The 27,491-nt window shown below is 37.0% G+C and overlaps 1 protein-coding gene across 1 annotated transcript in view; it reads right to left on the bottom strand.

Moving 5' to 3' along the window:
* hydin.S (HYDIN, axonemal central pair apparatus protein S homeolog) overlaps positions 1–27,491 on the bottom strand; it is a 117,237-nt gene that overhangs the window by 42,519 nt on the left and 47,227 nt on the right. The window contains exons 24-50 of the mRNA XM_018260632.1: positions 26,672–26,786; positions 26,349–26,468; positions 25,001–25,210; positions 24,513–24,650; positions 24,003–24,180; positions 23,566–23,690; positions 23,373–23,479; positions 22,375–22,511; positions 22,022–22,149; positions 21,562–21,753; positions 18,855–19,004; positions 18,142–18,381; positions 17,609–17,771; positions 15,009–15,176; positions 14,068–14,235; positions 12,876–13,049; positions 11,939–12,162; positions 11,597–11,734; positions 10,555–10,738; positions 10,019–10,160; positions 8,406–8,562; positions 4,785–5,453; positions 3,376–3,600; positions 2,474–2,688; positions 2,209–2,391; positions 851–970; positions 80–239 (exon numbers count right to left, since the gene is read on the bottom strand). Of these exons, the coding sequence (XP_018116121.1) occupies positions 80–239; positions 851–970; positions 2,209–2,391; positions 2,474–2,688; positions 3,376–3,600; positions 4,785–5,453; positions 8,406–8,562; positions 10,019–10,160; positions 10,555–10,738; positions 11,597–11,734; positions 11,939–12,162; positions 12,876–13,049; positions 14,068–14,235; positions 15,009–15,176; positions 17,609–17,771; positions 18,142–18,381; positions 18,855–19,004; positions 21,562–21,753; positions 22,022–22,149; positions 22,375–22,511; positions 23,373–23,479; positions 23,566–23,690; positions 24,003–24,180; positions 24,513–24,650; positions 25,001–25,210; positions 26,349–26,468; positions 26,672–26,786 (4,930 nt within the window). The remainder of the gene's footprint in view (positions 1–79; positions 240–850; positions 971–2,208; positions 2,392–2,473; positions 2,689–3,375; positions 3,601–4,784; positions 5,454–8,405; positions 8,563–10,018; positions 10,161–10,554; positions 10,739–11,596; positions 11,735–11,938; positions 12,163–12,875; positions 13,050–14,067; positions 14,236–15,008; positions 15,177–17,608; positions 17,772–18,141; positions 18,382–18,854; positions 19,005–21,561; positions 21,754–22,021; positions 22,150–22,374; positions 22,512–23,372; positions 23,480–23,565; positions 23,691–24,002; positions 24,181–24,512; positions 24,651–25,000; positions 25,211–26,348; positions 26,469–26,671; positions 26,787–27,491) is intronic.

Genomic DNA, 27,491 nt, shown 5'->3' with positions numbered 1-27,491 from the left:
GCTAGAGATTGAATGCATCTATACAGGAATCTGTCTGCATCTGCAATAATATATATAACAATGAAACAGATTATTGTACCTGTTGCTGATTTGGCTTCAGGTGCATGGTTGGTGGATCGAGGATGAAGGTTACAGCTTTGACATCATGCTGGAAGCAGAATGTGATCTCTGAGTCTACAGGAGACTTGTTGCAGATAAATAGTTTCTCCATGTTCTCTGGGAACTGACCTGCTTTATACCTGAAGCAGATACATTAATACCATTACAAATAGCCACCATTCAATAATAAGAATATTACATCTATTCTAACTACAGAGTGATCACTACATAGAAAGAAACGTTATACATGTATATAAAATTATATTTTTCTTTTTAGAAACCTATACTCTTGATTTAATACTAACAGCAATAAGTACAAGTAAACTAATGGGATTTTAATTTATCTTAGTGGTCACAGATAAGATTAGTTTGAAGCAGATTTGAGAGGGGGTTTGAGTGATTTTAAAGGGGACCTCCACCTAAAATCTGTGGGGGGAATATATATATATATATATATATATATATATATATATATATATATATCTTTGCAGAATAGCGGCACTCACAGGGTCATATATACAAATTAATGTATATTGTAAAGATGCTTGGAATTAAATGTTTTCTCACAATTAAAAAAAACTTTTTAAAAGACAAGGAAAGACAAGAAAAGCAAGATTCCCCAACTGGCAAACAATTTTTGCACTTCTCTGTGCACATTCACAGCTGAATTAGTTCAGATTTGGTCAAGACTTATTAGGTGTGTAAGTTGATAGATATGTAAGTCAATCTATAATGCTGATCAAATACTTACTTCTCTCTAGTTTTGCCACAAAGAAGTGGCCCAAAATCATAGGTTCCATTGTTCAAAATAAACTTCTTGTGAATAATTTCATCAGGCCTTGCCTCCTTCTTACGGTTTGGAAACACTACCCTGAAAGCAAATAAATGAAGCGCCTTTATGAATATTCTTATGACACAGGGAAAAAAAAGCTTAATAACAAATCACACAGACACAACCTGAGCTTCACTGCAAAATTTTTCTTTTGCAGTTAACTTTAGACCTTCTTTGATCTTCTTGGAGCTGATCATGGGCTGAGCATTTGCCATTTTGGCTATTCTTCTATCCATTTTGTAGTTTTCTGTTTTCTTCCACATATTTCAGGTTTTGGTTGCCATTTGATATTATTTTAGCTGAGCAGTCTATCATTCCTTTATATGTTTTCCCCTCTCCTATCAACTTTTTAATCAAAGTACGCTGTTCTTCTGAACAATGTTGGGAATGACCCATATTATTCAGATTTCAGAGAGAAATGCACTATAACCAGCCTGCACAACATTTGCTGTCTTCCTTAAATAAGGGCAACAATTGACACCTGTTTTTTCACAGAATGAATTACCCCACAAATCGAACTCCACACTGCTATTATTTGGAACAAGCCTCAGTGATTCAGTTACACAGAATCAGTAGCATGCATGTTATAACTCTTAGGTCTGTTAGTTTTCTATTACTCTACGACACCTACTAGTAAATTATTTGCCATGTAAAAAATATAATTTCTACCAAAAACAGTGATTGATCAGGTTAGCGATGTTGGGCTGCTATTATTCTGAAACTGCATGCTAGATTTAGTCACAGCAAAATGAGGTACTTATGACCCTTTAACCAAGGGTTATGTCTCTTTTCTTTCAATTTAAAATGGTTACCTCATGAGAAAACTTGCAACCCATTTTTTTTGCAATGTTTTTTAAATATTACTTTTCCCTTAAACTACTCTCTGTCCTCAACAGAGCAAAATTTGAGAAATGTTGTCAGCCAGAAGGTAAATTAAGCATTCATGTAGCTTATGCGTATGGAACACTGCCCACCATGTATTTCACCCGCACAACAATTTCCCATCTTGTTTAGCACTATATCAGAAATGCATCATTGAAATGACACTTTCAATTACATGTACTGGATCCCTACCATGCCCTGATATTAGGTGGCTAGCTAAGCTGAGCGCTGTGCTAGTTTGAAGGGAAGATGTTGTGTCTCTTTATGGTTCTGCTCCCTGTTCTTCCTGTATTGTGGACCGAGCTGTTCTCTTCTTGCAGTTTACCACAAGCAATGTTACTTGTATTATTGGAATTAACAATTCAATGTATCAGACCAGTTTGTAGCATATTTACCTAGGATCAGTGCAGATACTTGGAAATGCGCAGACTCCCCTGCAGTACAATTGATATCTACGGCGAGTTCCTAAAAGTTCAAAGTTCAGGGTCTGATCAAAGTTACCAATGCTACTGGAGGCAAAGTGAATTTTCAGTGACACTTCTCCACCTGCCGGAACAATCCAGCGGAAAGTGCTTAACCTGAAAAAGATCAAGATAATGAGACTAAGAAAGGTACATACCCTAAAATCTAGATTTACATTAGAAAATCCACTTATTTCACCTTAGTAGTTTTTCTTGCATGGCTTCTCCTATAATACTGGTTTGGTCCACATCTGAGAGAGGAGTTCTGGGAGCAGGAGGTGGTGAATGGCTTTCTTGGCTCTGCTTGCTCTTTTGTACAGAAGCTGAGCGACGCTTGTCTTTCTGGCTCTCGCGTCCAGCATCTGTAGCTTTTTCTTTCTTGGTTCGACTTTTAGTAGGTGTCAACTGCTCCTCCTTGTATCAGACAAAATTGTATAAGGGAAATTGATGCCCATGTATGCTGTAAATGGTGCTTGGTGAGGTCACAAGCTACAATTAGTGCTAAGGGATGTCATTTCTGTCATCACTCACACTTGTGTATTATAAAAACTATTGTACCCCCTGTTCCAAAATACCAGGATATTAGAAATCACCTTGGAGTTCACCTTGGATATATTTTGTGTGTGTGTTTTTTTTCCCTAAGGAAAATCAAGAGGATGTGACCAAAATGTTGGAATTTATTTTGTTTTATTAAAGTCAGTTACTCTAACTGAGCCTGTTGATTACTCAGCAAAAATGTAGCAGTATTTAGGTCCCATTAGTATCTTTCTCAAGACAAGGAACAATTAAAGGGGGGCAGGTGCAGTCAGTAAATTGTAGTAAATGTTTTAAAATCTGTTTTTCTCCACAGGGCTCATTTGGGTGCAAGACCGGCAGGAGTTAAGGACAGAGCTGAGAGATGCAAGTTCTCAGCAAATGATCACTGTGAACACTTGCACTTGTCAACCCCCCCCCAGGGGGATCTTAAATTACACCTCATAGGCCTAATTCATAGGTTAACCCTTTCTTCAATAACTAGCTTAGAATCTTTAATATCTATTTAACTCTGTGCCAAAAATGCAAACTCAGGAAAGACAGAAAGATTGTGGCTCAGTATCTTACCTTAAGCACAGGTACAGGAAACACAGGATCTGCTTCAGGCTCATTTTCTTTCTTTTCGTCAACAAAAACATTGGGATCATCAGGTGAGGTGGCAATAAAGGTGAAATGTCCCAGGGTTTCTTGAACAGAAGGTAAAGTCCTTATTTCTGGGAAGAGTACAACTGAGAACGAACATGGTGGGGGCATTGGAGGACCAGAAGGCCCTAATCCTAGGCCATCAAGAATCTAAAAGTAAAATAAAAAAATAAAAATAAAAAAAACACAGCACATAAACCTATTTCTTTTATCTATCCATATTTTAATTCAGTAGTTTGTTGGATAAAAATGTCTGTACAAAATTAAGCCCAAACAAGTAAAAAACAGTTTTTAGTATATGCGTGTAAATTTCTTTTAGGCCCATTTAAAAATGTAAAAAAAAAAAAAAAATATATATATATATATATATATATATATATATATATATATATATATAATCCTTGATAAAGGCCCCAATGCGGGCCGAAACGTTGGATGCACGATGTGAATAAAAGCACCATTATTTATTGAAACTGGAGTGCTGGTCCATCCTTTAACGATTATACAATACTACTTTGACCAAGCACCCGTGAAAAAATCTAAGTGGTTGGAGTGCAGGTACCTTGGACATATTATATATATATATATATATATATATATATATATATATATATATATATAAGTATTAATATAGTTAAGTATTGTTTTATCACGCCTCATCTCGAAGAGTTCCAGTATGCTCTATATATCCATCATCATCTAACTTGTTTGTAACATCATTCCCTCCTCATCATTCAAATAAGAACAATTTTCTTGAAAGCATATTACTGTAATGGTAAAATCGGGGGGGGGGGGATAACAAGAAATCCATCCTTGAGATTCAGTAGAGTTGGACTAGCCACCAGGATACCAGGAAACCTCCTAGTGGGCCCAGGTGTTAGGGGCCTTGCTATTCTTTACCACTTGGGACTATTTTATGGTCATTCATTATTTCTATATGGGAACAAAAAGGAGAAATAGATGGAAGGATAGATTATAGTATGCAAGCAAAAGAGTTAGGGCAGGATAAGCAGGATGAATTGAAGATTGGGCCTGTGGTCCAAGGTTTTGTGGTGGGACCCTGGCATCAAAATCCAAAACTCAGAGTCAGAACAAGTGAACAGCAATGAATAAATAAATACTAATTTAAAAAATAACTTTAAAATTGAAAATGTTTTATGTTTATCAGATCAGAAAGTTGATTGAAATTAATTACACAAAAACATGTTTTTTAAACTATCTGTTGTCTTTTACATAACGGCAACATTATTCAGTCTTTTTAATTCTAGTATAATATGCCTCTCTTGTATTAGAAAATTTTGCTTTAAGACTTTATCCATCTCCCCATATATTACCTTGTCTACTGTTGGTAACTTGCTACTCTGTAATATCTTCATTCCACTTCGATCCTCAGGGCAAGACACTTGAAAGTTGAAGTAGGGTACCCCCAAATCTAACCTCATCTCCTCTTTAGTTTCCTCACTGTCCACTTTTTGTAAGTTTGATTCAGCATCATCCTCTCTGCTTTTCAGCTTGGTCAGTCTTTCCTTTTCCAATCTCTCTTTCTCCACACGTTCTTTCTCTGCCTTTTCCCTCTCTAACTTTTCGTGGCGGTCACGCTCACGGTCCTTACGATTTCTCTTTCCAGATGGCAGTTGGCGTTCCGGAATAAGCTCTTCCCCTTCATGTTGACTTCCTTCCACTGTAGGAGATACCATGATACCCTGCACACGATCCCAGAGAGTACAGATTTGTAGAATTTCCTTTTGACAAGATTCATAGTTTTTGAACCTCTGAATTAGCTTTTTCTCACTTTCACTCACTACTTCCTTCTCAGAATCATCAGGAACTGAAACTTGTTGTATGATGTCTCCAATACCTCCCTTAAAGTCTTTACTTTTCCTCCTTTTAAATGCTTCATCCAAATCATTAGCCACAGACTCTGGCCGATCCTTTACAGATACTTTTCTTTCTAACCCCGAATCAATTCTCACTTCAGACTTTCCAGCATGTAAATTCATCATCTGAAAGGCAAATGAGGTAAAAACACAATTGTAAACAATACATTTGAAAAAAATATCTCAGAATAAAAAAACACATACAAATTGCTTTTAAAGGGATTCTGTCATGGGAATTTTTTTTTCAAAATGCATCAGTTAATAGTGTTGCTCTAGCAGACTTCTGCACTGAAATCTGTTTCTTAAAAGAGAAAGCTGACATTGGGCTAGACATATTGTCAGTTTCCCAGCTGCCCCCAGTCATGAGACTTGTGCTCTGATAAACTTTAGTCACTCTTTACTGCTGTACTGCAAGTCGGAGTGATATCACCCCCCTCCCTTTTCCCCCCAGCCGCCTAACAACAGAACAATGGGAAGGTAACCAGATAGTAACTCCCTAACACAAGATAACAGCTCCCTGGTAGATATAAGAACAGCACTCAATAGTAAAATCCAGGTCCCACTGCGACTCCTTCAGTTACATTGAGTAGCAGAAACAACAGCCTGTCAGAAAGCAGTTCCATCCTAAAGTGTTACCTCTTTCTGGAAGCACATGACCAGGCAAAATGACCTGAGATGGCTGCCTACACACCAATATTACAAATAAAGATATACACTTGCTGGTTTAGGAATGACATTTTATATTGTAGAGTGAATTATTTGCAGTGTGAACAGTGTAATTTACAAATAAAAATGACATCATAAAAATCATGACAGAATCCCTTTAATATTGCAAAGTAATGCATTTAATAGTGGAACACATGCAGCTTAATTGCACAACATGTTCACTAACCGGAACGTCAACAATATGTTAAGGAGAACTTTTTGATTAACTTTGCCTATTATAACTTGTGTCCTGTTATGTTCTCAATAGTTACTCACATTACTTATTATCTAAGCACATCAGTTTCATTAAGTCCAGTCCCTATGTACAAAAGAACACACATACTTGTTTTCACCAAGCAACAAACCCACACCGTCTGTTTTCTATATTCAATACTCTTCTCCAACCCTCATCACCACATCATCGGTCAACCTGACACACTCCCCTCAGAACAATTTGCCGATTTCTTTAAAGACAAATTAGAGTCCATCTGCAATCAGATTCTTACCTCTACTAACAATAACCAGCTCCACCTTTCTAAGCCCCTTCTGTATGTCCCATTTCCTTCCTTCCTTGTTTCAATGTCTGAAGTTTCCAAGCTTCTCTTGTCCTCCACATGCACAATTTTCTCTCCTGACCCTATGCCTTTTTCTCTGCTGAAACACTGTGATGCTGAGCTTAGTCCAGCACTTATCTTCAATTATTTTCTTGCTTCTGGAACCTTCCCCTCTCCTTTCAAACAGGCCTGTGTAAAGCCTAGTCTTAAAAAGTCTACACTTGACCTGTACTGTCTGTCGAATTACTGTCCTGTCTCACTTCTACCACTTGCCTCTAAACTCCTAGAACACATAGTGTTGTTACTTACTTTCTCTACTGAGACTGCATTGTGCAGAGTTACAAATGATCTTCAGGTTGCCAAAGTCAAAGGTCACTTCTCTATCCTTATCCTCCTTGACCTATCATCTGCATTTGATAAGGTTGACCACTCTTTCCTGATGCAAATTCTGTATTAGCTTGGAATCCGTAACCAGACTGCATCTTGGCTCTCTTCTTACCTCCCTAACTGTTCGTTCACTGCCTCTTATGCTAACGAAACCTCATCTCCAGTTCCACTTAATGTAGGGGTGCCGCAAGTCTCTGGCCTGTTGTTGTTTTCACCATACACTCTGTCTTTGGGAGATCTCATCCACTAATTTGCCTTTAATTATCATCTGTATGCTGATGATATCCAAATATATTTATCCACCCCCTCATTAACAGCTAAAACCAAGGCTTAAATCTCTAACTGCCTCCTAGCAATCTCCAACTGAATGAACTAGCACCACCTCAAACTCAACCTAACAAAAATGGACCTAATCATCCTGGTTTTACTCCCCGATTTACTATCTCTATTGATGGCATGCTCATTAACCCTGTCAACTCAGCTCGCTGTCTGGGGATAATCTTTGACTCCTTTCTCTCTTTCTGGAATCACATTAACACCACTGTCAAAATGTGTCACTTTTTCTTACGCAATATTGACAAAATCCACCCCTTACTTTCACATGCTACGGCCAAGACGCTCATGCATGCTCTCATCCTATCTACAATCTGTATTAAACACTGCTGCCAGAATTCTCCTCCTCGCATCCAAAAGGGTACAAGCCCATAAAACAAATAATAACTCCTCCTCATAACCTTCAAAGCCCTTCGCTCCTCTGCACCTATCTACATCTCACCTTAAACTTAAAGGCTACCCCTTGGAGCAAATGCAAAACACCTGAACTTATCTGGCAGGGTCACCCACTGTAACCTACAGCACTTAATATACCTCCAATTTGTGTCTGTATGTAACCCTCCCATTTAGACTCCTTGACAATAAGCACTTAATATGTATTGTAACTATTCTTTATAATTATATGTATTGCATTTTTATACTTATTTGTACTTATTGTAATGACCCCCTGTTTCTTATACTAATTTATTGTCTCAAAAAGAAGAAGAAAAATTGCCAGTACACAGTTTGTCTTTAAAAATAATTATTACAAAAAAAAATAGGTGTTAGTACCACACTTTAGCCAAAATATGTAATAAACATACAAACATACATACATATAAATGAAATTAAATGAAAGTACTGATGGAACATCTAGTGGGTTGCTGTAAAATGTCTTCTCAGACTTCCTCAGATTGTGGGTTACCCCACGCCCTATGCCAACCGTTAACACATTTCAGCTGTAGGATGGGGTCTATGGAGGTAAGGTGAAGAGACATTTTTGGGGCCTAATGTCCTATAAATACATATAAATTCAAACTGAGCCTGAGTCTCAGCTATTTCAAATAATAATAAAGCATCCATGAATACTGAAATCACAATGATGGATGGTGATGTGTACCTGCTTGCTTCCTATCTGGCTTTTCTTTCCACTTGTGTCCTCCCTGCTTTTTCCTCTTCTGGTCTTTTTCTTCAACTCATCCTCTTCTCGTTGCCTTAATAACTCTTCCTGCAGTTTTCTTTGTTGCTCTTCCCGAGCCAGGCGATCTTCCTGCTCCCTGCATCCCAAAATAATATGCATTACAAGCTGTGCATTTATCACTAGTGGATAGGTCCTGGCACAGTTATTTGCAAATACTTGATCTACTAAAACTAAATCAGTTCAGTATGTCACACAAACAGGTCCCTGTCACCATAAAAATGATCTTGCCACTATGTGCATCTCAAATGTGAGTGAGTTTCTAACCAGTGTGCAGATGTGTTCTATTTTCCTGAACTGTAGAAGCAAAGGTAAATCCACTGGTTGTACTAACCAGGCTGTTCTGTTTTTTCCCTACCTAGGCAATCTTTTCTTAAATCCAAAAAGATACATGGAGAATAAGCCCTTTCTTCATTATTTTTTCCAGCAATTGGCTGTAATGGCTATTAGAGGATTGAATTCACACTTCTGAGTCTGCAGGCCTTTCTTAAATCATTCTTTTGTCACCAGTACTATATTTACTTGGTAGAGTGACCAGGAAAAGGAGGAAAAAAAGGAGGAAAAGGTCACTCTAGCCTTTAATTTTTCCCCAGGGACTGAGATATGCTCCAGGAAGGGAGTTGTTAAACAGATAATCCATTCTCTGTTTAAAGACCTTAGTAGCCAGGCAGCCCCGTTTCTGATGAAGGAGTTGTCTGTCGGGGGGGGAGGCAGGAACATTTGTGTGGAGAGCGCAATTGTGGTCGCACTAATAAAGCAGAATTTCCAGTTTAAAAACCAGAAATTTGGCTCTTAAACATACAAGGAGAGGCTTTTTGCCACCCCTGGAAACCTATCTGGTGCTGCTGCCTGAGTTTTTCAAATTGCCTCATTGGCGGAGCGCCCCTATAGCCAGATTTAGCTTTAGTAGGCTTAGATCCTTAGGCTGTGTTAGCAACTCCCAGAGGAGCTGGGAGTGATGCCTGCGTCCGCACGAAGCAGAAGGTGACTGGGACCGTGAGTTGGTCGAGCTTGTGAGTCTGGCTACGAGAGTAAGGGAAGCCAAAAAGCTGAACTCTAACAGGAAAGAGTCCTGTGAGTACAGAGGTGAGCCAAACTTATACTGTTTTGTTGCGCTAGTCATCCACAAGGGGGTCAGTCTAGTCAAACGTGTGCAGGTAATGCCCAGCGGGCAAGGTTTTTGTTTTATGATTTATGTTTGTTTGCTACAATCTTCACACCTGTGTCTGTTTAAGAGACTGTTTTTGTTTAAAAGTGGCAAAATAAACTGGTGTGTTTCTCTGAAGAAGTTTCTCTGCTCCTTTGTCCTTTGCTGCCTGCCTATCATTTACTAATTACCCCAAAAGTTACTTGTGCAAGCCACCAGTTTGTCACATTACATAGCTAACACATTAGTCACTCCAACACTACTAGCCCATCTAAACAGTTTCTCTGATTTCATTTATTAGGATTCTCCACCAAATAAGCAGCACTGTCACTGCTTCTCCCCTCCACTCTAATTGCTTTTTCAGAACAAAAAATAAGAGAGTACTAACCTTTTCTTTCTCTCCCGTATAGCTATGAGACGCAAACGGTCAATATGTGCACGCTCATCATCAGGCAGGTTATCGTATTCTTCTTCATCCATTTCTTCTATACGAGCTCTGTTTTTGGCCTCTGCACATAGTCTATCACCCTCTGTTAAGACAATAAATTAGAGCAGCACTCTGTTTACTGTCTGTTTACTCTCTGTTTCCTTACTGCAAAAGACTTTCAATCAAAAATGAGTTATAATATAAAATACCTCTGTTTACTTAGAAATGCCTTTATTTGCAGGTAATGCACAGAATATTTTTTTTAACACTAGTGAGCTCCTTATCAAAATGTTCCTTTTTTATAGATACCAATAAGAGATTGAGAAGAATAATATGCATTTAGTACACTTTAATCTACACCTTCTTAAGGACACTTTGGTCATAATATTATTTCATCTTTACCATGATATGTAAAAAAACATTAATTTGGTGAACTACATAACTGAGTGTCCTTTCCTCATGAAACATAACTTAAAGCTTTTGTTCCATTTTATTACCTTCTTTTTGTCTCTGGACTTTCTCACGCTCTTTCATAATGGCATAATCCTGGTGCAAGTTAATTATGTATATGTGCTGGCGGTTGTTCAATGATTTCAGCAGAGAGAGAAGAGCAGAGGGAGCATTGCGAGCAAACAAAGTATCCAAGCCATCAAAGATGACACCCCGGAAACAGTCATTCAGCTGATTCAAGAGGCCACAAAATAAGAAAGTTGAAAAAATACATTATTATTTAGTTGCGCCTTATAAGCAATGATACAAGACAGGGCAATAGGTGTTCTAAACTAAGAAGTAACGCTAATCTCAAGCTATAAAAGAAATATTTTTTAAAAAAGTAATAGGAAAAAGCTGGCAATATTATCATAAGAATTATGTTAGTTAAATGGTCTACTTTATGCTAACATGATCTGGTCATACTGCTTGCCACGTTTTTAACTTGATAAAAAAAATATAAAAGCAATACCCAAATCACCACCCATTACACACTATGGGGCAAATTTATCAAGAATCAAATTTGTGAGTTGTGGGATGTTTTTCTACCTCGGATAAATTTGAATTTCGAATGTTTGGGTATTTATGAAAAAAATACATATGTCAAAAACTGGAATGAAAAATGACAGGGAAAAAAACTCTAATGATCAGGTTTATCTCCCGAAAACTCAAATTGATAGATTTTTCAAATAAAAACCCTCAAATCAACAAAAAACTTGAGCTTTGCCTAGGACAACTTCCATTGACTTCTACATGACCTCGTCAGCTTTTAACTTTTAACTTGTGTGAGTTTAGGTGCAAAAAAAATGAGAATCGTGAAAAAAAATCTAATTCGATTTTTGATTAATCTGCCCCTAAGTGAATTGCCTTCAATTGTGTATTATGTGAATAAAGTAAGGCTGTAGGTTATTTTGGGCATTTTAAGCAGCAGTTCATGCAGACTAGGAGTAATGCTTTTTAATAAAATATGATGCATACAAGCAATCTACTGTATAAATTTCATTATTTAATCCAAGTTAATATCCTGAGGGGAGACAACAGTGTCTGTACCTGCAATCTCTCACTTATGATTTCTTCTAATAAGTCATCTGGAAGGACACAACTCATCAAACCAAGCTCCCCGCCCACACTGGCACTAACACTTAATCGTTTTTGGGTGGGACCAGCTGGAAACGGAGAACTTTCTGTCTGTTGGACATAAAAATATTCTGAGAACATATCCACAAAAGCAATGACTTACTTAGAATGAAACAGCAGGTAAGAAACAGTAATAATATTTTTTGCAAACAGAACCCAAATTATACTTTGTTTTAATCACTACATTTAATTATAAGAAAATATTTTACAGTTTTTGTTTTGAAGATGAACATTATGACAACCTGTTGGTACTACCTGTGATCCTGCAGGTTCAGAAAGATGTTGTTGTTTGGCTCCTTGCATCTGATGACTCTCTGACTTGCCTTTTCCAGCCACTATGCTACCTCTATTGGCTCGGGAAATGACTGAATAAGGACCAGTTTTAGTATCAGTTCCTTGTCCTCCTTCAGCTGTGTGTTTGGCCAAAGCTTCCATACTAAGTCCAGGTTGGCCACTTATGGCTTCTGTGGCCTGTAAACCTATAACAATCAGTGCAGCATTTCACAATATTAATATCTGTTTGCAAAATACAGATATGCATACATTTCTGAGATGTGAAAATAAAGAACTGACAAGGATGACCACTAGATACTCTTAACACTTTAGTTAAGTCAAAGTTAGCTAATGTCAAACAGATTATATCTATCATACTATGCTTAACTCTAGAACTTTTTGTGGACTCCTCCAGCGGCAAAGCAACTGTGGTCTCATATAGAAAATATGTGGCGTATTTCATAAAGTGTATTTCCAAACTTGCGGATCCCATAGAGTTCAATAATATGGCATTTCCCTGGTGTATTAGCATTTTGGTTGAAAAACGAGAATACTGACGTCATGTGGCGGATATTGGCTTGCAGCTGGCCAGTAAGAATTGGTATAGTGAGTATTCCATTATTTTCAGCATCATTTTGTTTGTATTTATGCTTGAATATGCATTTTAAAAAATGCAACGAACCCCCCCCCCCCCCCCGTGTGACATTAACCATAAGTTCAAACCAGCTTTTTAAAAATGCTGGGAAAAATATGGTAAGTAATTAACAGTGTTCTGTGTAGTACAGCATAGGACTAATGTAACAAAAATAAATATATGAAACAGGTACAAAATACAACAAGTTATAGTTAAAAGATGTAAAACTAACAGCAATATTCAATACAGTATAAAATAGTGGATCTTCCATTGGAACAAACTCACCTGTTTCTTCAGATTGCCGTAAGACCATATCAAAGGCAGCCTTGGAACAGAGTTGCCTTGCTCTCATACCAGTGGGGCTATTACCATCAGAAATGGCATCTAGAACCACTGAATCAATGCTTAGACATGGGATATTATAATGCTGAGCCAATGTCACTGCAGTTGAAGACTTTCCTACAGCACACAAAAAAAAATCAAGTTCATGTTTCAAGAATTAGACCATAATGTTTGAACCACCTTAACACATTAATGAAAGTGGTTGTTCAAGTAAACTTGTGGAATGTTATAGAATGTCCTATTTTCAGCAAAATTTCAATTAGCCTTCATTTTTTGTTTTTTATAGGTTTTAAATCATTTATCTTATCTTATTTATCTTCTTTTTGAATCATTTTTTGTCCCTTTTTCCAGCTTTCAAATGGGAGCTACTGACTCCAGCAACCAAGAAACTATTGCCCTATGTGGTTACAATGTTATTGTTAAAGGGGAACACCACAAAAACATAACTTAAGTTTTTGAAAAGTAAACGTAATTTCAAGCAACTTTGCAATATACATAAATTAAAAAATATGCAGACTTTTCATGATTTTTAATGGATTCTGACAGTTCCATAAGCATAACCCCCTGCTCTTCTGCTGATCTTTCTGACTACTTTGCTGAGCTGGCTGACTACTATTACTTTGTATCAACAGCCAGCTGACCTTTGACTGCATCCTCCAAACCCCACAATTCCCTGCACATGTGATTTCAATAAGGAACATAACATCATCAGTGTATAGTCCCTCCTTCCCTGCCAGGATTTCAAATGATGCAGAAAGAGAAGAACCAGCTGGACTGCAGCATATAAAATGGCATTTATTCATTCTTTTCGAAGAAACAGGTAACTGTGATGGGAATATTAGGGGTTTCTGTGTTATGTGGGCCTCTTTATCAAATTTTGGTTCAGAAGCTGGAGTTCCGCTTTTATGTTACTTTTGATTACTTATATTTCTATTCTGGACCTCTCCTATTCATCTTCAAGTCTCTCATTTCTACCACTACCTAGTTGCTAGGGTAAACTGGACCCTAGCATCAGATAGCTAATGAAATTTTGGAAAATAAGTTGGGAAATTGCAGGGTTAAATCCTTTTCTTTCCATTCAAATAAATGACAATAAACTGTCTGCAGAACACTTGCACTTGTGACATATACTTACCAGTGACAGGAGCTCCATGAGCTATAATGGCAATGCCTCTGCGATTACTTGATGCCCGGCCCTCACTGCTGATGTCAATTCCCATATACCTGGCAATTGCTAAGGAAACAGGGTTTTGGTCCAATTCCCCCACTTCCTTGGTGATGTCAGACTTCATCATTTTTTCTCCTGTGAAAAAAATAGAAGTTCTTATTTTCTATGACTGTAACAGTCAGTTTGTAAGAAATGCATAACAAATTTAACATAAGGAACACTGTACTCTAAAAAGGTTTCTTGCACTTAGCAATGGGAAATATGCTAACATACAGTACCTCTGGGTACAGACAATGCTTCAATGCTCAATCAGAAAAGTAAGCTATGTGAAAAAAAACTATTACAAACCTAATTATTATTTCCATCATACAGGTATGGGACCTATTATCCAGAATGCTCGGGATCTGGGGTATTCTGGATAATGGATCATCATACCTCAAGTCTACTAGAAAATCATATAAACATTAAATAAACCCAAATGGGCTGGTTTTGCTTCAAATAAGGATTCATTATATCTTAGTTTGGATCAAGTACAAGGTACTGTTTTATTATTGGCAGTGCACATGGTTTTTGTTCTTGTCTCCAATCCAGTAAAAAATGAGCTCCTGCTTTGAAGCCCCTAGGAGCAACATAAAATGGGTCATGAGCAACATGTTACTCACAAGCCACTGGTTGGGGATCACTGCTCTAAGGGTTCCATTAGCATAATCCCAGGAGTACACAAACACCCATATAACATTTGCAGTCACTCTAAGGCACAGTAGTGTGATCATGTGATCATGATATTTTTCAACAGTTATCTATGCCTTCTAGTTATCAAAAATCTAGAAAACATTGATACAGTAATCATATCAATTCAACATATAGTAAGTAGGAACTGAGAACTTGGGACTTGCTACACTTGTCACCTGAACCTGCTCGCTTCTCTGGCTCTTCAGCTTCTTCTGTGTTTCGTTCAGCCAGGGAGGAATGACTTTCAGCACAACTTGCATTGGAGGGAATATGCTGGGTTCCAAGCAACTCTTGTTTCTCTGACAGTTCAAAGACCTGTTCTTCTTCAGTCTCCTCTACAGCCCCTTGAAATTATGACATTACATTTCATAGAATTGCACTCACTGGCTTTCAAATAAAGACAGATCCACCCCATAAAATGATAAAGAAATATAAGACAACTATTTACATTAATACATACAAACAGAACAGTTTAGGGTACATCTACATTTACTAATATCATTGCATTAAAAATGTCTTTGTGTTCAGATAATTGCACATTTAATGGATAGGTGAAGTGTGCAAACAACAGCCATGTTTTGAACTACAATGTAGCATTTTCCCTAAATTGCAGCATCATTGCATCTGCAAGGGGGTGGTGTGAAGCAATTACAGCTGACATTGCAGTGAAAATTCCACCAATTCTGCATGCTTTTCCACATGAATCAGATTCAGTTTCACTGATGAATTTCATCACTTCTGGCACTTGCCCTCCAAATAAAGCACATACCCCACCCTTTAGAAACAAGTTTTCTGCGTTAATTAACAGTTGCCACTAGGGGGTATGGGAACTACTGCCACCTTGACTCCACAATTCCACTGATCAATGGACACACTTACACAAAATCTGTAACCAGAGGTGAAATGAAGGCAGCAGCTCCAATCACAACTATACAGAAGTAGACAACTTGCAATTGGTTTTAATTTTTTATTTGTGATTTTTTGCGTTCTTTAGCAGCTCTCCAGTTTGCAATTTCAGAAAATGATTGGGTCAAATTTACCTTAGCAACCATTAATTGATTTGAATTAGAGACTGGAATATAAATAGGAGAGGACCTGAAAGGAAAGATGTGCAATACAAAGTAGCAATAAGAATAAATATGTAGCATTACAGAGCTTTTGTTTTTTTTTTAGATGGGGTCATTGTCCCCATTTGAAGCTGGAAAGATTTAGAAGAAGGCAAATAATTAAAAAAATATATAAAAATAATGAGAGCCAATGTAAAAGTTGCTTAGAATTGTTCATTCTATAACATACTAAAAGTTAACCTAAAGGTGAAAGGTGACAATCATTGTACAGCCTGATAGTATGTAAATTACCTCCACAATTTTTGTTGTTGTTCCTGAGCATGTAAATGCTTTCCAGCAACATGGGTGTCTGATTTTCTTTTGTTTTTCTATGCAAAAAGGCAGCACACAGCTGTGTGTGCTTATAAATAAGCACATACTAGGTCCTGCTGGGCTATGGAGTGGGAAGGATAAGAATTGTGTTCCTGCTTGTGCAGACTTGGCAGACTGCTTAGAAATTCTAGTGGCTTGCTGAAGTCCCCCCACTACAACAGCTGTCACCACAGACAGAGAATGCCGATAAGATTCGGAACACCTACTCAGCTTTATTACTCTTAACTTGGTGTTTATTCACTCAATCTGTCTGCATTCCCACCTCTTCAATCTTACAGGAATTTGTCTTTCTCCTCTATTTATCCTACAGGGACACCATTAACAATTTCCTTGCTTTAATTAGCCATTTTGCATTTTAATTTTAATATTACACATGAGATTATCACTGTATCATCCTACTGTGAGTTCTAGGGGTATTTATACATATAAATGCCACTGTGCCATTTACTATGAGTTCTGGGGGTATTATACATGAAATTGCCTTTGTGCCATCCTGCTGTGTGTTCTGAGGGTTCCATAAGTGCATAAAATACATAAAGAATGTGTTAATGAGAAATAGGGAAACAGGAACTGACACTGGTGTGACATGTAAAAAGACAAGGAAAGATGAATTCAGTGGGGGTGCCAGTATGTTTTTTCTTTTTCCAGGTATCTCTGGGTGGACCTAGGCTTGCCTATGTACAGTAAAGGAAAATCTTTGGAACTGACAATACTGGTGCATTTTTTACCTAAAAGGATCACTGACCTGATGAAAAAGGGCTAACAGGGCTACTCCCAGTGAATTTACCTTGTCCTTGTCTTTTACATACTATGATTATCTGTTTAGACGAAGTATCTTTTTTAGATAAAGAAATTAAGAAATATGGATGTGTGAAATCAGGGTTTCTTTTTCTATAATGTAGCTTAAATCAGTATGAGGTAAAGAGAAAGGTATTACCAATTATGGGTTACTTTGGAGTTGCTGGCAAGTGGTACTCCAGCAATGCTAAATTAGTTTGGACCTAAAAGACCTGGTTTAAAATAGCGTAATAGTGTAAAGTATTGTTTATTTCTGCACTGCCCTGACCAATCCCCAGTTTCTGCTCCCAAACTCAGCATCAGTGTAGCGGGGGATATCTTAAACCAGGTGATAGGGTAAAGGATTTTAATGTTTATTAATATAATCTAAAGGAGTGCTCTCAGGTAATGAATTAGATATTTTTACTACATTGGTGGACATCCACTTTAAAATGATATAGATAAAAATAGCAGTTGTGCCAGTCTCAAAACAAGTTTTATAAATGAACAGTGCCTTTGGTAACAAGATCTAAGACACATTACCACCCATGGATGCTCACCTCTCTCCTGATACTCAGTCAAATGGGATTGTACAGTTTCCTCTTGTACTCGTTTTTGTTCATTGTAATACTCAAGAATTTCAGACGGCAATTTTTCTCCAGGAAACCGAGGTGGAAGCAGCAAAGTGTTCTGTGAGTCATAGCCTTTAAGCATCCGAAGAATCTTAATCCAAAAATATTACCATAAAGTTAAAAACAACCCTCCAAATCTTAAAAATACACTGACACGAGTTGCAGGTTATCCACACTACAGAGCAGCATGACATTCAGCTGGATATTTATTAGGGATGCATTTTTTCTTTTTCTTTCACTTTTTCAAACCACACCTGGCCCTAAGCCATCTTGAATCAACCCCCTGTCCAGACCAGCATGCCGCTCTGATTTAAATACCCCAGCTGGCAGTGATGGGGCATGCTGAAGTATAAAAACACTAATGGGCAAAGATATTAGGGAGTTGCCAGTGAATTTGGCCCACCACCTGCCTCTTGGGCAACTGGTCAGCCTGAACCCACCCGAACATTACTTCTACTTACCTTTTCTTCCTCCAAGTATTGCTTGTCCATCTCCAAGCAGTAGAACTCTATGGGAAAGCTGCAAGGATTCTTCACAAGAACTTCAACATCATCCCCAGAGCTGAATGGAAGAATAGGGCCTAGCTCAAGCACAGAAGGGGTGAATTCCAAATGGGGCTCCATTCCCCTCCCCTCCACTAGGATCATCACACGCTGACTACTCTGAGCCACCTGCAGCACCAAGCGCTGGCTATATAGTTTCTGTGAAACAAAAGGAAAGGAATAGGCCGTCTCAAAAACAGGACACAATACATACAGTAGGGGTAAAAGTGAATGAAAATGCAATAAGCAAGATAAACTTTATGTAGTCTTCCTCAATTAATCAATGCAGTTTTGATCTTTCATCGGTTATATATAAAAAAATTTGTTGACTTCGCCCAGTTAAATATAACAATTCTAAGTACTACCAAGTATATTTTTGTGCTTTGTTTTTAATTATACCATTCCTAATATCAGGTTTCAGCTCTACAGAATGTTATTGTGCCAATGAGGCTTTTGGTGTTCGGCTTATGCACCAAAAGCCTCATATTGCCAGTCTAAAACTACTAAAAAAAAGATTATGCAAACAGAAAAAGTTCTCAGAAGATAAATCATTCAAATACATTTATTTTCTGTGTTCAGTTCCTCTTCAAGTGGCTTCTCTTACCCTCTCTATCAAATTATACTTATTTTACCTCTTCCTGGGGAATGAACCGAATTTCTACATTTTTCTTCTGTGAAGGAAGCAGAATTCCAGCTGCAGGCATCAACTCAAAGATAGGTGGCTTGGGTTTTAGGTCCTGGCGCAATTTCTTACGTAGATGAAGAGGTGTGTGTTTGTCTATCTGCAAAAAAGGACAGACGTTTTATACTCTTTCAACATTCCACTGACCCAATAAGTTTTTAATTTCATATATTAAATGCTTAGGACCAAGGCTCTGTTAATTTTTTTTGGTCTGAGTTTTCATGGGAAAAATAAACAAAATTTTCTTGTGTTTTATTAAACCCCAAGTATGCTAAAAGTCCAAATAAAAAAGTATTCCATCTCAAACCTGCTAAGATCACGTAGAAGTCAATAGCAGGTGTCCGGTTTACAATTGGAAGATATTGTGATCTGTACTGGGTTTCATTCAATAATCCGAATAATTTGTGTTTTTTGGGCGATAATCCGAAAAAAATTGGAGTGTTTGAGTGTCAAATCCAAAAAAATTATACAATTCGGATTTTTTAATGATTTTTTCCTGTACCAGATCTTTTCGAGTTAATTTATTGTTAAATACGGTACAAATGTGAATAGGAGTTTGGTCTAAGTGGTTTTAAGAAAATAATGAGAAATTTTGGGATTTTAGTAAATAACCCCCCTAAAGTTGTGGTATAAAATATTGGCACTTTTGCACATTTTAAAAATAACTACCAAATTATGCTAAAATAAATTGATCTATTGCAAAATAGCTTTAAAATTGGCCCAATCAAGTTCTCTGAAGTCTTTATTTCTTTAGTAAGATGACAGAACATTGTTCTTACATTCAGAACTTTACATTTCCTTTCAAATCTGAAAAAAATGATAAATGGCACACTGTTCAGATTCTTCCAGATCCGCCTTCTCCCAACTGTAGTTTTCATATTTCTCCACGGGTGATTTATGGGATTTAGATCTGGACTCATTGCTGGAAATTTTAGAACAATGCAGTGGATTGTTTCTAACCATTCCTCTGTGCTTTTTCAAGAGTACCTTGTGTCACTGTCCTGTTGGACCCCTGACCAGTGAGAGAGACCCAGCTTTCTGGTACTGGGTTTAATATTGAGTTAAAAATGTCTTGGTAATCTCCTGATTTCATGATGTACTGTACAGTCTCAAGGCACCCAGATTCAGGAGCAGAAAAACAACCACATAATATCATCCCCATATTTAATTACTCATAGGAATTAAAATACTCATTATAATGTAACTGAAGCATGATTACAATCACATTGAAATAAGTGCCAGATAAATAATAAAAAACAACCTCATAGCATCCTATGATAGTGTCATATGTTCCCAAAATATTGCCTTCCACTGGTGATCCTAATACAGTAGTGGCTCATTGCTTCCTAGTGCATCAAGGATGCACAAAAGGACAGAAATTATATTATGACTATTAAAAGGTACTAGAATTACCCCAAAAGTGCCCATGAAGTGAAACAGTGTCCCCAATAGGGCAAAATATCTTGGGATAATCTCACATGTCACAATGTTCTCTCTTATATCACGTGTGTTCTTATAAACTGACAACTAAGTGCAGCGCCGATTCTGACTAAGGAGCCGCCTGAGGCAGCTCCTGCAATGCCGCCCCGCTCACCAGCTTACGTGTCGGGAGGGGAGGCAGAAACACTATTGCAGAGAGCGCAATTGCGCTCTCTCGCAATAGTACAGCCGAATTTCCGGTTTAAAAACCGGAAATTCGGCTCTTAAGGGTGCAGGAGCGGCTTTTTGCCGCCCCTGGAATCCTTTCAGGCGCTGCCGCCTGAGGCGAGCTGTTCAGCTCGCCTCATTGGCGGAGCGCCCCTGACAAAGTGAATCGATTAAGTGAAAAAAAGTTGTGGTCCCAGAAAGAAAAATAAGTTAGAGATTCACATGAAGTTCATTATACCCAACTAGTGAAAAATAGTGGAGAGACAGAATTAAAAATAAGACACACGTTTATAAGAAAACACGTGGTATAAGAGAGAACACAGTTTCTCTGACACACACGGTTACATTTTTAACTGGCACACTAAGGGTGTTAATATTGAATTTGAAAAAATACTACATTATATTATCATTCTGGTTTTTTTTTCCCTCATCAATCTGTGATTTTTGAGGCATACAGCAATTTATGCTGGACATTATATTTTAACGGGCGGAGGAGGGCCCAACTAATTGCTGGACTGGGAACCATACCGTCTTCTGGGGACACCAACGTGTAACTAGATTTCCAATTTTATTAGTGACTGCCAGGATCTGCCAGATGATCACACCCTTAGTGCTAAAAGGCCAATGTCCTGTACTCTTCAAAACACAGCCATGTCATTTATTAAAAAGGAATTGTCAAATTGATTGAAAAAATGTGGATAATGAAGTCGACATGTTAGATAAGGCAGCTTTCCTCTTTTGTATTAGACAAATAAAAAAAATTCTTTGCATATACAAATTATGATTCGGATTTGGTTTGGCCGGATAGAAGGATTCGGTGCATCCCTAAAAAAGTACTATTATGATCTAATTTGTTGTGTTATTATGGAAACCAACAAATATTTATACATTGTGTTAATAGATGAAAGACAAATAGTTCACAAACAATAAACAACGATCTCAATTTTTGAGAATAAACATCCAAATAAGGTTAGCGATGTCAAAAAGCATAAAATAAATATATACGGTACCTTGATTTCATTATCCTGGCTCATTACAGTCCATTCACACATCACAGGTAGTGGGTTGTAAAGCTGTATAGACCTGATTTCACATTGCCCACACTGTACAGGACTAAATTCCACCCTGTCACTTGATGTGCACAGAGAAGGCATTGTCACTGTTGCCCTTAGTCGTACAGGAAATTTTGATCCTCCAGATACCTAAATAAATATATATATTTTATACTAATAAACATCTGTAGAATATTTGTATATAAATAATGCTTTTATTATTGGTATGTGGTATTTGGCAATCTACAAATGTGGCAATAAACACAGTCTGTTGCTTTAAGGTTAGGTTCTACATTTGAAGAGACTGACATTCTCATTGATTTTAATTAGGAACACAGTTTATGTCCATCATTTTAGAATTTAGTGTCCATGAAACGTTTTGCTACTATGTTTGTACACAACACAGCGTGTTTTTTACCTGGATAATCATTATAGCCTCCACAGGTCCAAGATTAAGGTTGGCACCTCGAGGATCAAACTTAACTTGAAAAGTCTCTGTTTGACAGCAAGGAAGGTTCTTTACTCGGTCCAACTCTACGCTGAATCCTGTGTAATAAGAGAGGGAATTGCTGGGGCTCAAATTCCATTAAAGACAGATAATAAGATAAGATAATTATATGAATCTACCATAACCATATTCTCAGTTATTCTCAGTAATGAAGCAAATTTATGATAACAAAGCATGGTATCTCTGTACCAAGGCTATGAGTGAACTTTGAGGTGCATTATTGGTAGTGCTAGGTCATGGTTCTCTTGAAGACAACAATTTACCTGAATCGACTAGCCCACGTCGGTCTGCCCGAAAGGAAACCGGAAAGTGACTGGTGTTGGTAATTTTGACAATATGTGTGCGAACATCACCCAGAATGACAAAGCCAAAATCCAAAACATAATCAGGGAGAAGGACCCTGGAAAAAAAATCACACATAAAAACCTTTCTACTTGTGAAATAATTCCATATATATTAGAAAATTGTATAAGACATTAAACAAGAGTATTTGTTGTAGAACACTGTGTAATATGTTAGCACTTTATAAATGTGTTAACGATTATTATTAATAACAATGATAATAATAATAATATTAATAATAATAATATAAGGAAAACTCAGCTTTCGATTTTAAGTTAACTTTAAAAAAATTTCCAGGCCCTCGCTTTTTACTGTCAGCAATCCAATTTTGTTCTACCCCCACCCTGAGGGTTTGCGTTCACGAGGAGAAAGGCAGCAATGGATGGAGCAGCAACAACAACCTCCCAAACCCCTGTGCTGTTGCAGGGTCTGCTGTATAGTAGTGTACCACAGCACTGCCTGTATCCAGCAACCCTGTATTCATAAGATATTCATAAGATGCCATTTATGAGTCCCCTAACTACCCTAACATACAAGGCATTTTGAAATTAAGTACAGTTTTTAAGTACAGTGCTGCATCTGCATTGCTGCACCTTAAACTGCAATCTTTAGTATAATCTCATGGCAAAAGTGTACTGTAAAGGCAGCATGGCCATACAGATCACTGCCACCCGTCATATGCTCACACACACACCCTCCCCACCACTGGTCGCTTAATTACCTTTCTTAATTACCTTTTCAGAAGAGCATGTTTATGTTTTATAAAGTAGCAGTTGAAGACAATAATGTAGAAAGAGAACATGACATGACATTTGCTGTACATATATGAACAGTTCATTCTCTTAAAGAATATATTGTCAATATCCTTTAAGGAATATTTTGTCAATATCCTTTCCCCACACCGTTATAAAGAACTTACTTGAGAAGTTTTTGTTGAACTGTGGGGACACCCTCAGACATTAGCTGCTCTGTTGCATGCTCCTTTATAAATAAGCGTTCCATCTCCATCATTAACAAACTGTCCATCTGTTCAAAGAGAGAGGAAGTGAATTGCCACAACAAATAAATAAATAAAATAAAAAAAGCTTAAATTCAGTCATCTGTGCTCTTACATCAGTAGCAGATGGTTCAAAAGAAGATTCCATATTTGCAGGTGGCACTAAACTGTTTACAATGTGTTTTTTTTCCATCATATTCCCCTCTGCCTCTCTTAAATAGGCTTGCAACTTCTCATTTTCTACACAAAAAAAAAGTAGAACAAGCAAAAAAAAATATTTCAGCAACTGAAAATGGTAGGATAGGCAGAGCTAACATGATACTAAAGCAAGAGACATTCATAAAGGTACAGTCTATAGAGTAAGGGAAAATAACCATCAATATTATATTCGGTAAAGTCAGAGGCTGCAGAGAACAAAGGCTATATTAATAACAGACAGCAGGGGGATATATTGAGATAATAAAACGTTTAAGGAGACTGTAAGATAAGATTCTAAAGGAAGGAAAGTCAACTAAGAAAATTAAATATGGGGGTTCTCAAGTGGAGTTTTACCTTTAATGTTACGAGGAAGATCCAAACAGATTCTAGGGAACACAGCTTCCCCTTGTAGAGTAATGCTTTCAGGTTCAAAATGACCCACTTGTAGCTGAATAACTCTCTGGAAAGATTCTGGAATCCCAGAAAAATAGGATACCTTAAGGACTCCTTCCTCACCAGCAGCAATGTGACCCTGAAACCAGATGACAAGACACCATAAGAGCTACGCTCAAATCTTGTACCTATGGTACTTGGTGAAAGTTTTTCAATTTGAAATGCAATGTGTTAAGGCTAGAACAGCATCGTGCAATTTTTTCCACTACAGAATAAGCCAGAGGTATTGAAACCTTTTAGATTATAATTTCCCTAAAGTCTAATGTACATTGGCCAGACTCAGCCACAGCTACCTCATAACATTTTTCAGGTACAATATAATGTGATTGAAAGACTTCTCCTGCTATTGTTCCAGATGTATGTAAAATACCAAATATTATCATTTAAAATTCTGGCAAAACAGGCACTTACGCTGACTGGCTGTATCAGGGGCTCCCCAGGCCTGGGTACCATGGTTCCCTCACAGTTCTGGTTAAGCACAGTGAAGGGAAAGTCGACCTTCCCAGTGTTCTTGAGTATAACATTTGCCTCAGCAACCTGATCAAACCGCTGTGTAGAAATTAAAAAGATTCAATTATATACAGATGAAAAAAATTCACATGCCAGATGTATTTAACAGAAAAGATCAAGTGGTGGAGTGACATGAATACAGACTTTCCACCGCAGAAGTATGCAAAACAAACTATGTATATTTAATTATAAAGTGGTTAAAATCAATAGCTGTTCTCCAATATGGGTTTACTGCTGCTGTCAAGTTCATTCAAGTTTTTATGGCTTATAAATGCTCTCAAATAAACCAAGAATTAAAATAAATTTCCTTATATTTTTAAGCTTTTTCACTCTTTCAAGAATGTTCCAGAGCAAGACTCAACTTAATATTTTTAAGTTGCATAAGTTACCTGTATTCCGTAGTTGATGTCTTTTGTACTCAGAGTATAACTGACAAGTGAAGCCTCTCCTTCAAGACTAATTTCATAGGTTGGCCCACCAATCACATCACAAAGTGCCTTTGCTTGGGCACTGATGCCAGTATGCCCATAAAAAGTGAAGCATATTATTTGACTGTCTCCAGGCTGCAATGTCCCAAAGAGAGGCATTATATCAAATACCTGGGGGGTGAAACACAGAAAAATGTAATTTAGTTTTAGTAAGTATGAGGTATATCCCCATATAAACCTAATCTCACACCTGACATTGATTATTACTCTTGATTGACATGATTGACATTGATATAGTGGATGGTAGACAGATAGTCCCAGATATCCCTATCTCCAAGAATTCTTTAATTATTATGCATTATTTATGTTTGTTTTTCTGTTGTCAAGATATTTTATAAAACATTGTTATATAGTAGCTAAAAGTGTCTACACATAAAGGAATTATCTGGTATGTCTTGCATTTACACACAACAAGAGCAATGTAGGTCAACCAGTAGGTGGCATGCATAGAGAGGACATACAATACTGCTACAAAAGGCTAAGAAGCTTGCTGTTCTTGTTGCTAAATTATGAAATAAAAATGCCTATAAATGACACACTCACACCATGTCATCCATTTTCATCTAGAACCTGTTGCAATTAAAACAATAAGAATTAACATTTATCTTGAACACTATCTGGGCTTTATTTGCTGGCTTTCAGGTGCCGTTTTGTCATGAAATCTTTTTATTACAAAGGCTTTCAATGATGCATACTGTATGTTCCCACAGAAATAACTCAATAAAAAAGTAGCTACTAAGGTCAAAACTTTCAGCAACAAGAAAAACACAAACACAATATACGCATGAATGGAAAATGGAGATGTAAAATCTGAGATTTCTTTACCTATACATCACATACTATACATGAATATTCCTCTACTGCTTTCCTCAATGTCCCTATGCCATTAGCCTTGAAGAAGAAATAAATCATAACTTCAGGAAAGATCCCTGCAGTAACACAGAGAAAACTTTGATACACTGCTATATCTTATTTAATTTTAACATATTACTCTCTTGAGCACTGAAAACAATAACAACCATTGATATTTTATGGGAAATCAAGTCAACTTTGGGCAGTGCAAACATATCAATAGTAAAAGCTGATGTGCCGTCTCTCAAATGGAGCCAAGCCACAAGAGTCCTGTCTCTTCAAGTGATTGGTATAGTACTGCAGGCACAATCATCCTATATGATAGGTACATAAAAAAATCTAAGAAAAGTTGGAAGTAAATGTGCTTAGGAGCTATAAAGCTTATTATAATGCTTACCTCCTCCACTCCAGTTATTACATGATCCTCCTCTGACATAGTTGCTTTATCTAAGATGGGCAAAACAGGTAAATGATGATCCTGGTTTAACTCATCTTGTTCACTTTCAGACATCAAATCCTGTCCAGAATAGAAAATTATATGACATAGGTACATCAATAATCAAGGGGAGGAGATAGGAGAAACTTTAGCAAAGCAAGAAAGTTCAGATAAGACAGGAATGAAACAATAAAATAAGATATTAACTTGCTAGGACAAGAAAGTAATTTGAGTTTGAGATGAACACAGTAAGGAAAAACACACTGGAAGATAATACTGTTCACCTTTTCATCATAGTTTTCAATAAGATTTTGGAAGTGCAGCTCAGAGTTAGGTATTATCCCATTCTCTTCTATATAGCTTGTCTGACTAGTTTCTTGCTTCTTAAGATAAGCGTCTCTGAGGAACCAAAGAGGAACATACAAGAATAATGGATCATTACTTAGTTTGCCTTATTTTGGATGTAAAAAAGAATGAATGACCCCCGAGTATTTGGCTTTACTCCCCCACTTTGTCAATGTATAATCTTATGTTATAGCTCTAAAAACTCAAATTGAAAAAAAAAAATCACTTACATTTTGCCTAGGACAAGTCCCATTGACCTCTACATGAAATTTTGATACTCACTTTTCAAGTTTTTTGCACTTAATGAATCTCAGAAATTTAAGATTTGGTAAATCTAATTAGAATTTGTGAGTTTTAGCACATAAAACCTTGAATCATGGTAAAGGCTCAAAATAGAATGTTGATGTGCCCCTTAATGTGAATTTATATATGAATTGATTAACTTTGAATTGATTATCCAGTTTGGATTTTGAAATCTGGATTCTAAAAATAAATATTTATTTGTAGATAGGTTTATAAAATGCTTTAATTGTGAATAAATATATCTATTTTGTTAATATGGGGTGTGCTCCAGGTGTTTAGTTCTCTTCACCTATCAATTTGAGTTTTACATTACAGCAGAAGAGTTTTACCTCTGACATATCTACTGAATTTTATACAATACTGTCGAACCAGCATACACAGAATTTTGTTCTCTCTCAGGTTTTTAAAGAATAACATTAATCGTCATCCTTTATTACTTCACTGCACCATTGAGAC

This window comes from Xenopus laevis, chromosome 4S (genome assembly GCF_017654675.1).
Source record: "Xenopus laevis strain J_2021 chromosome 4S, Xenopus_laevis_v10.1, whole genome shotgun sequence".
Taxonomy (NCBI): Eukaryota; Metazoa; Chordata; class Amphibia; order Anura; family Pipidae; genus Xenopus; species Xenopus laevis.
The sequence above is the reverse complement of the archived record's forward strand: the minus strand, read 5'-3'. Positions and strand labels throughout refer to the sequence as shown.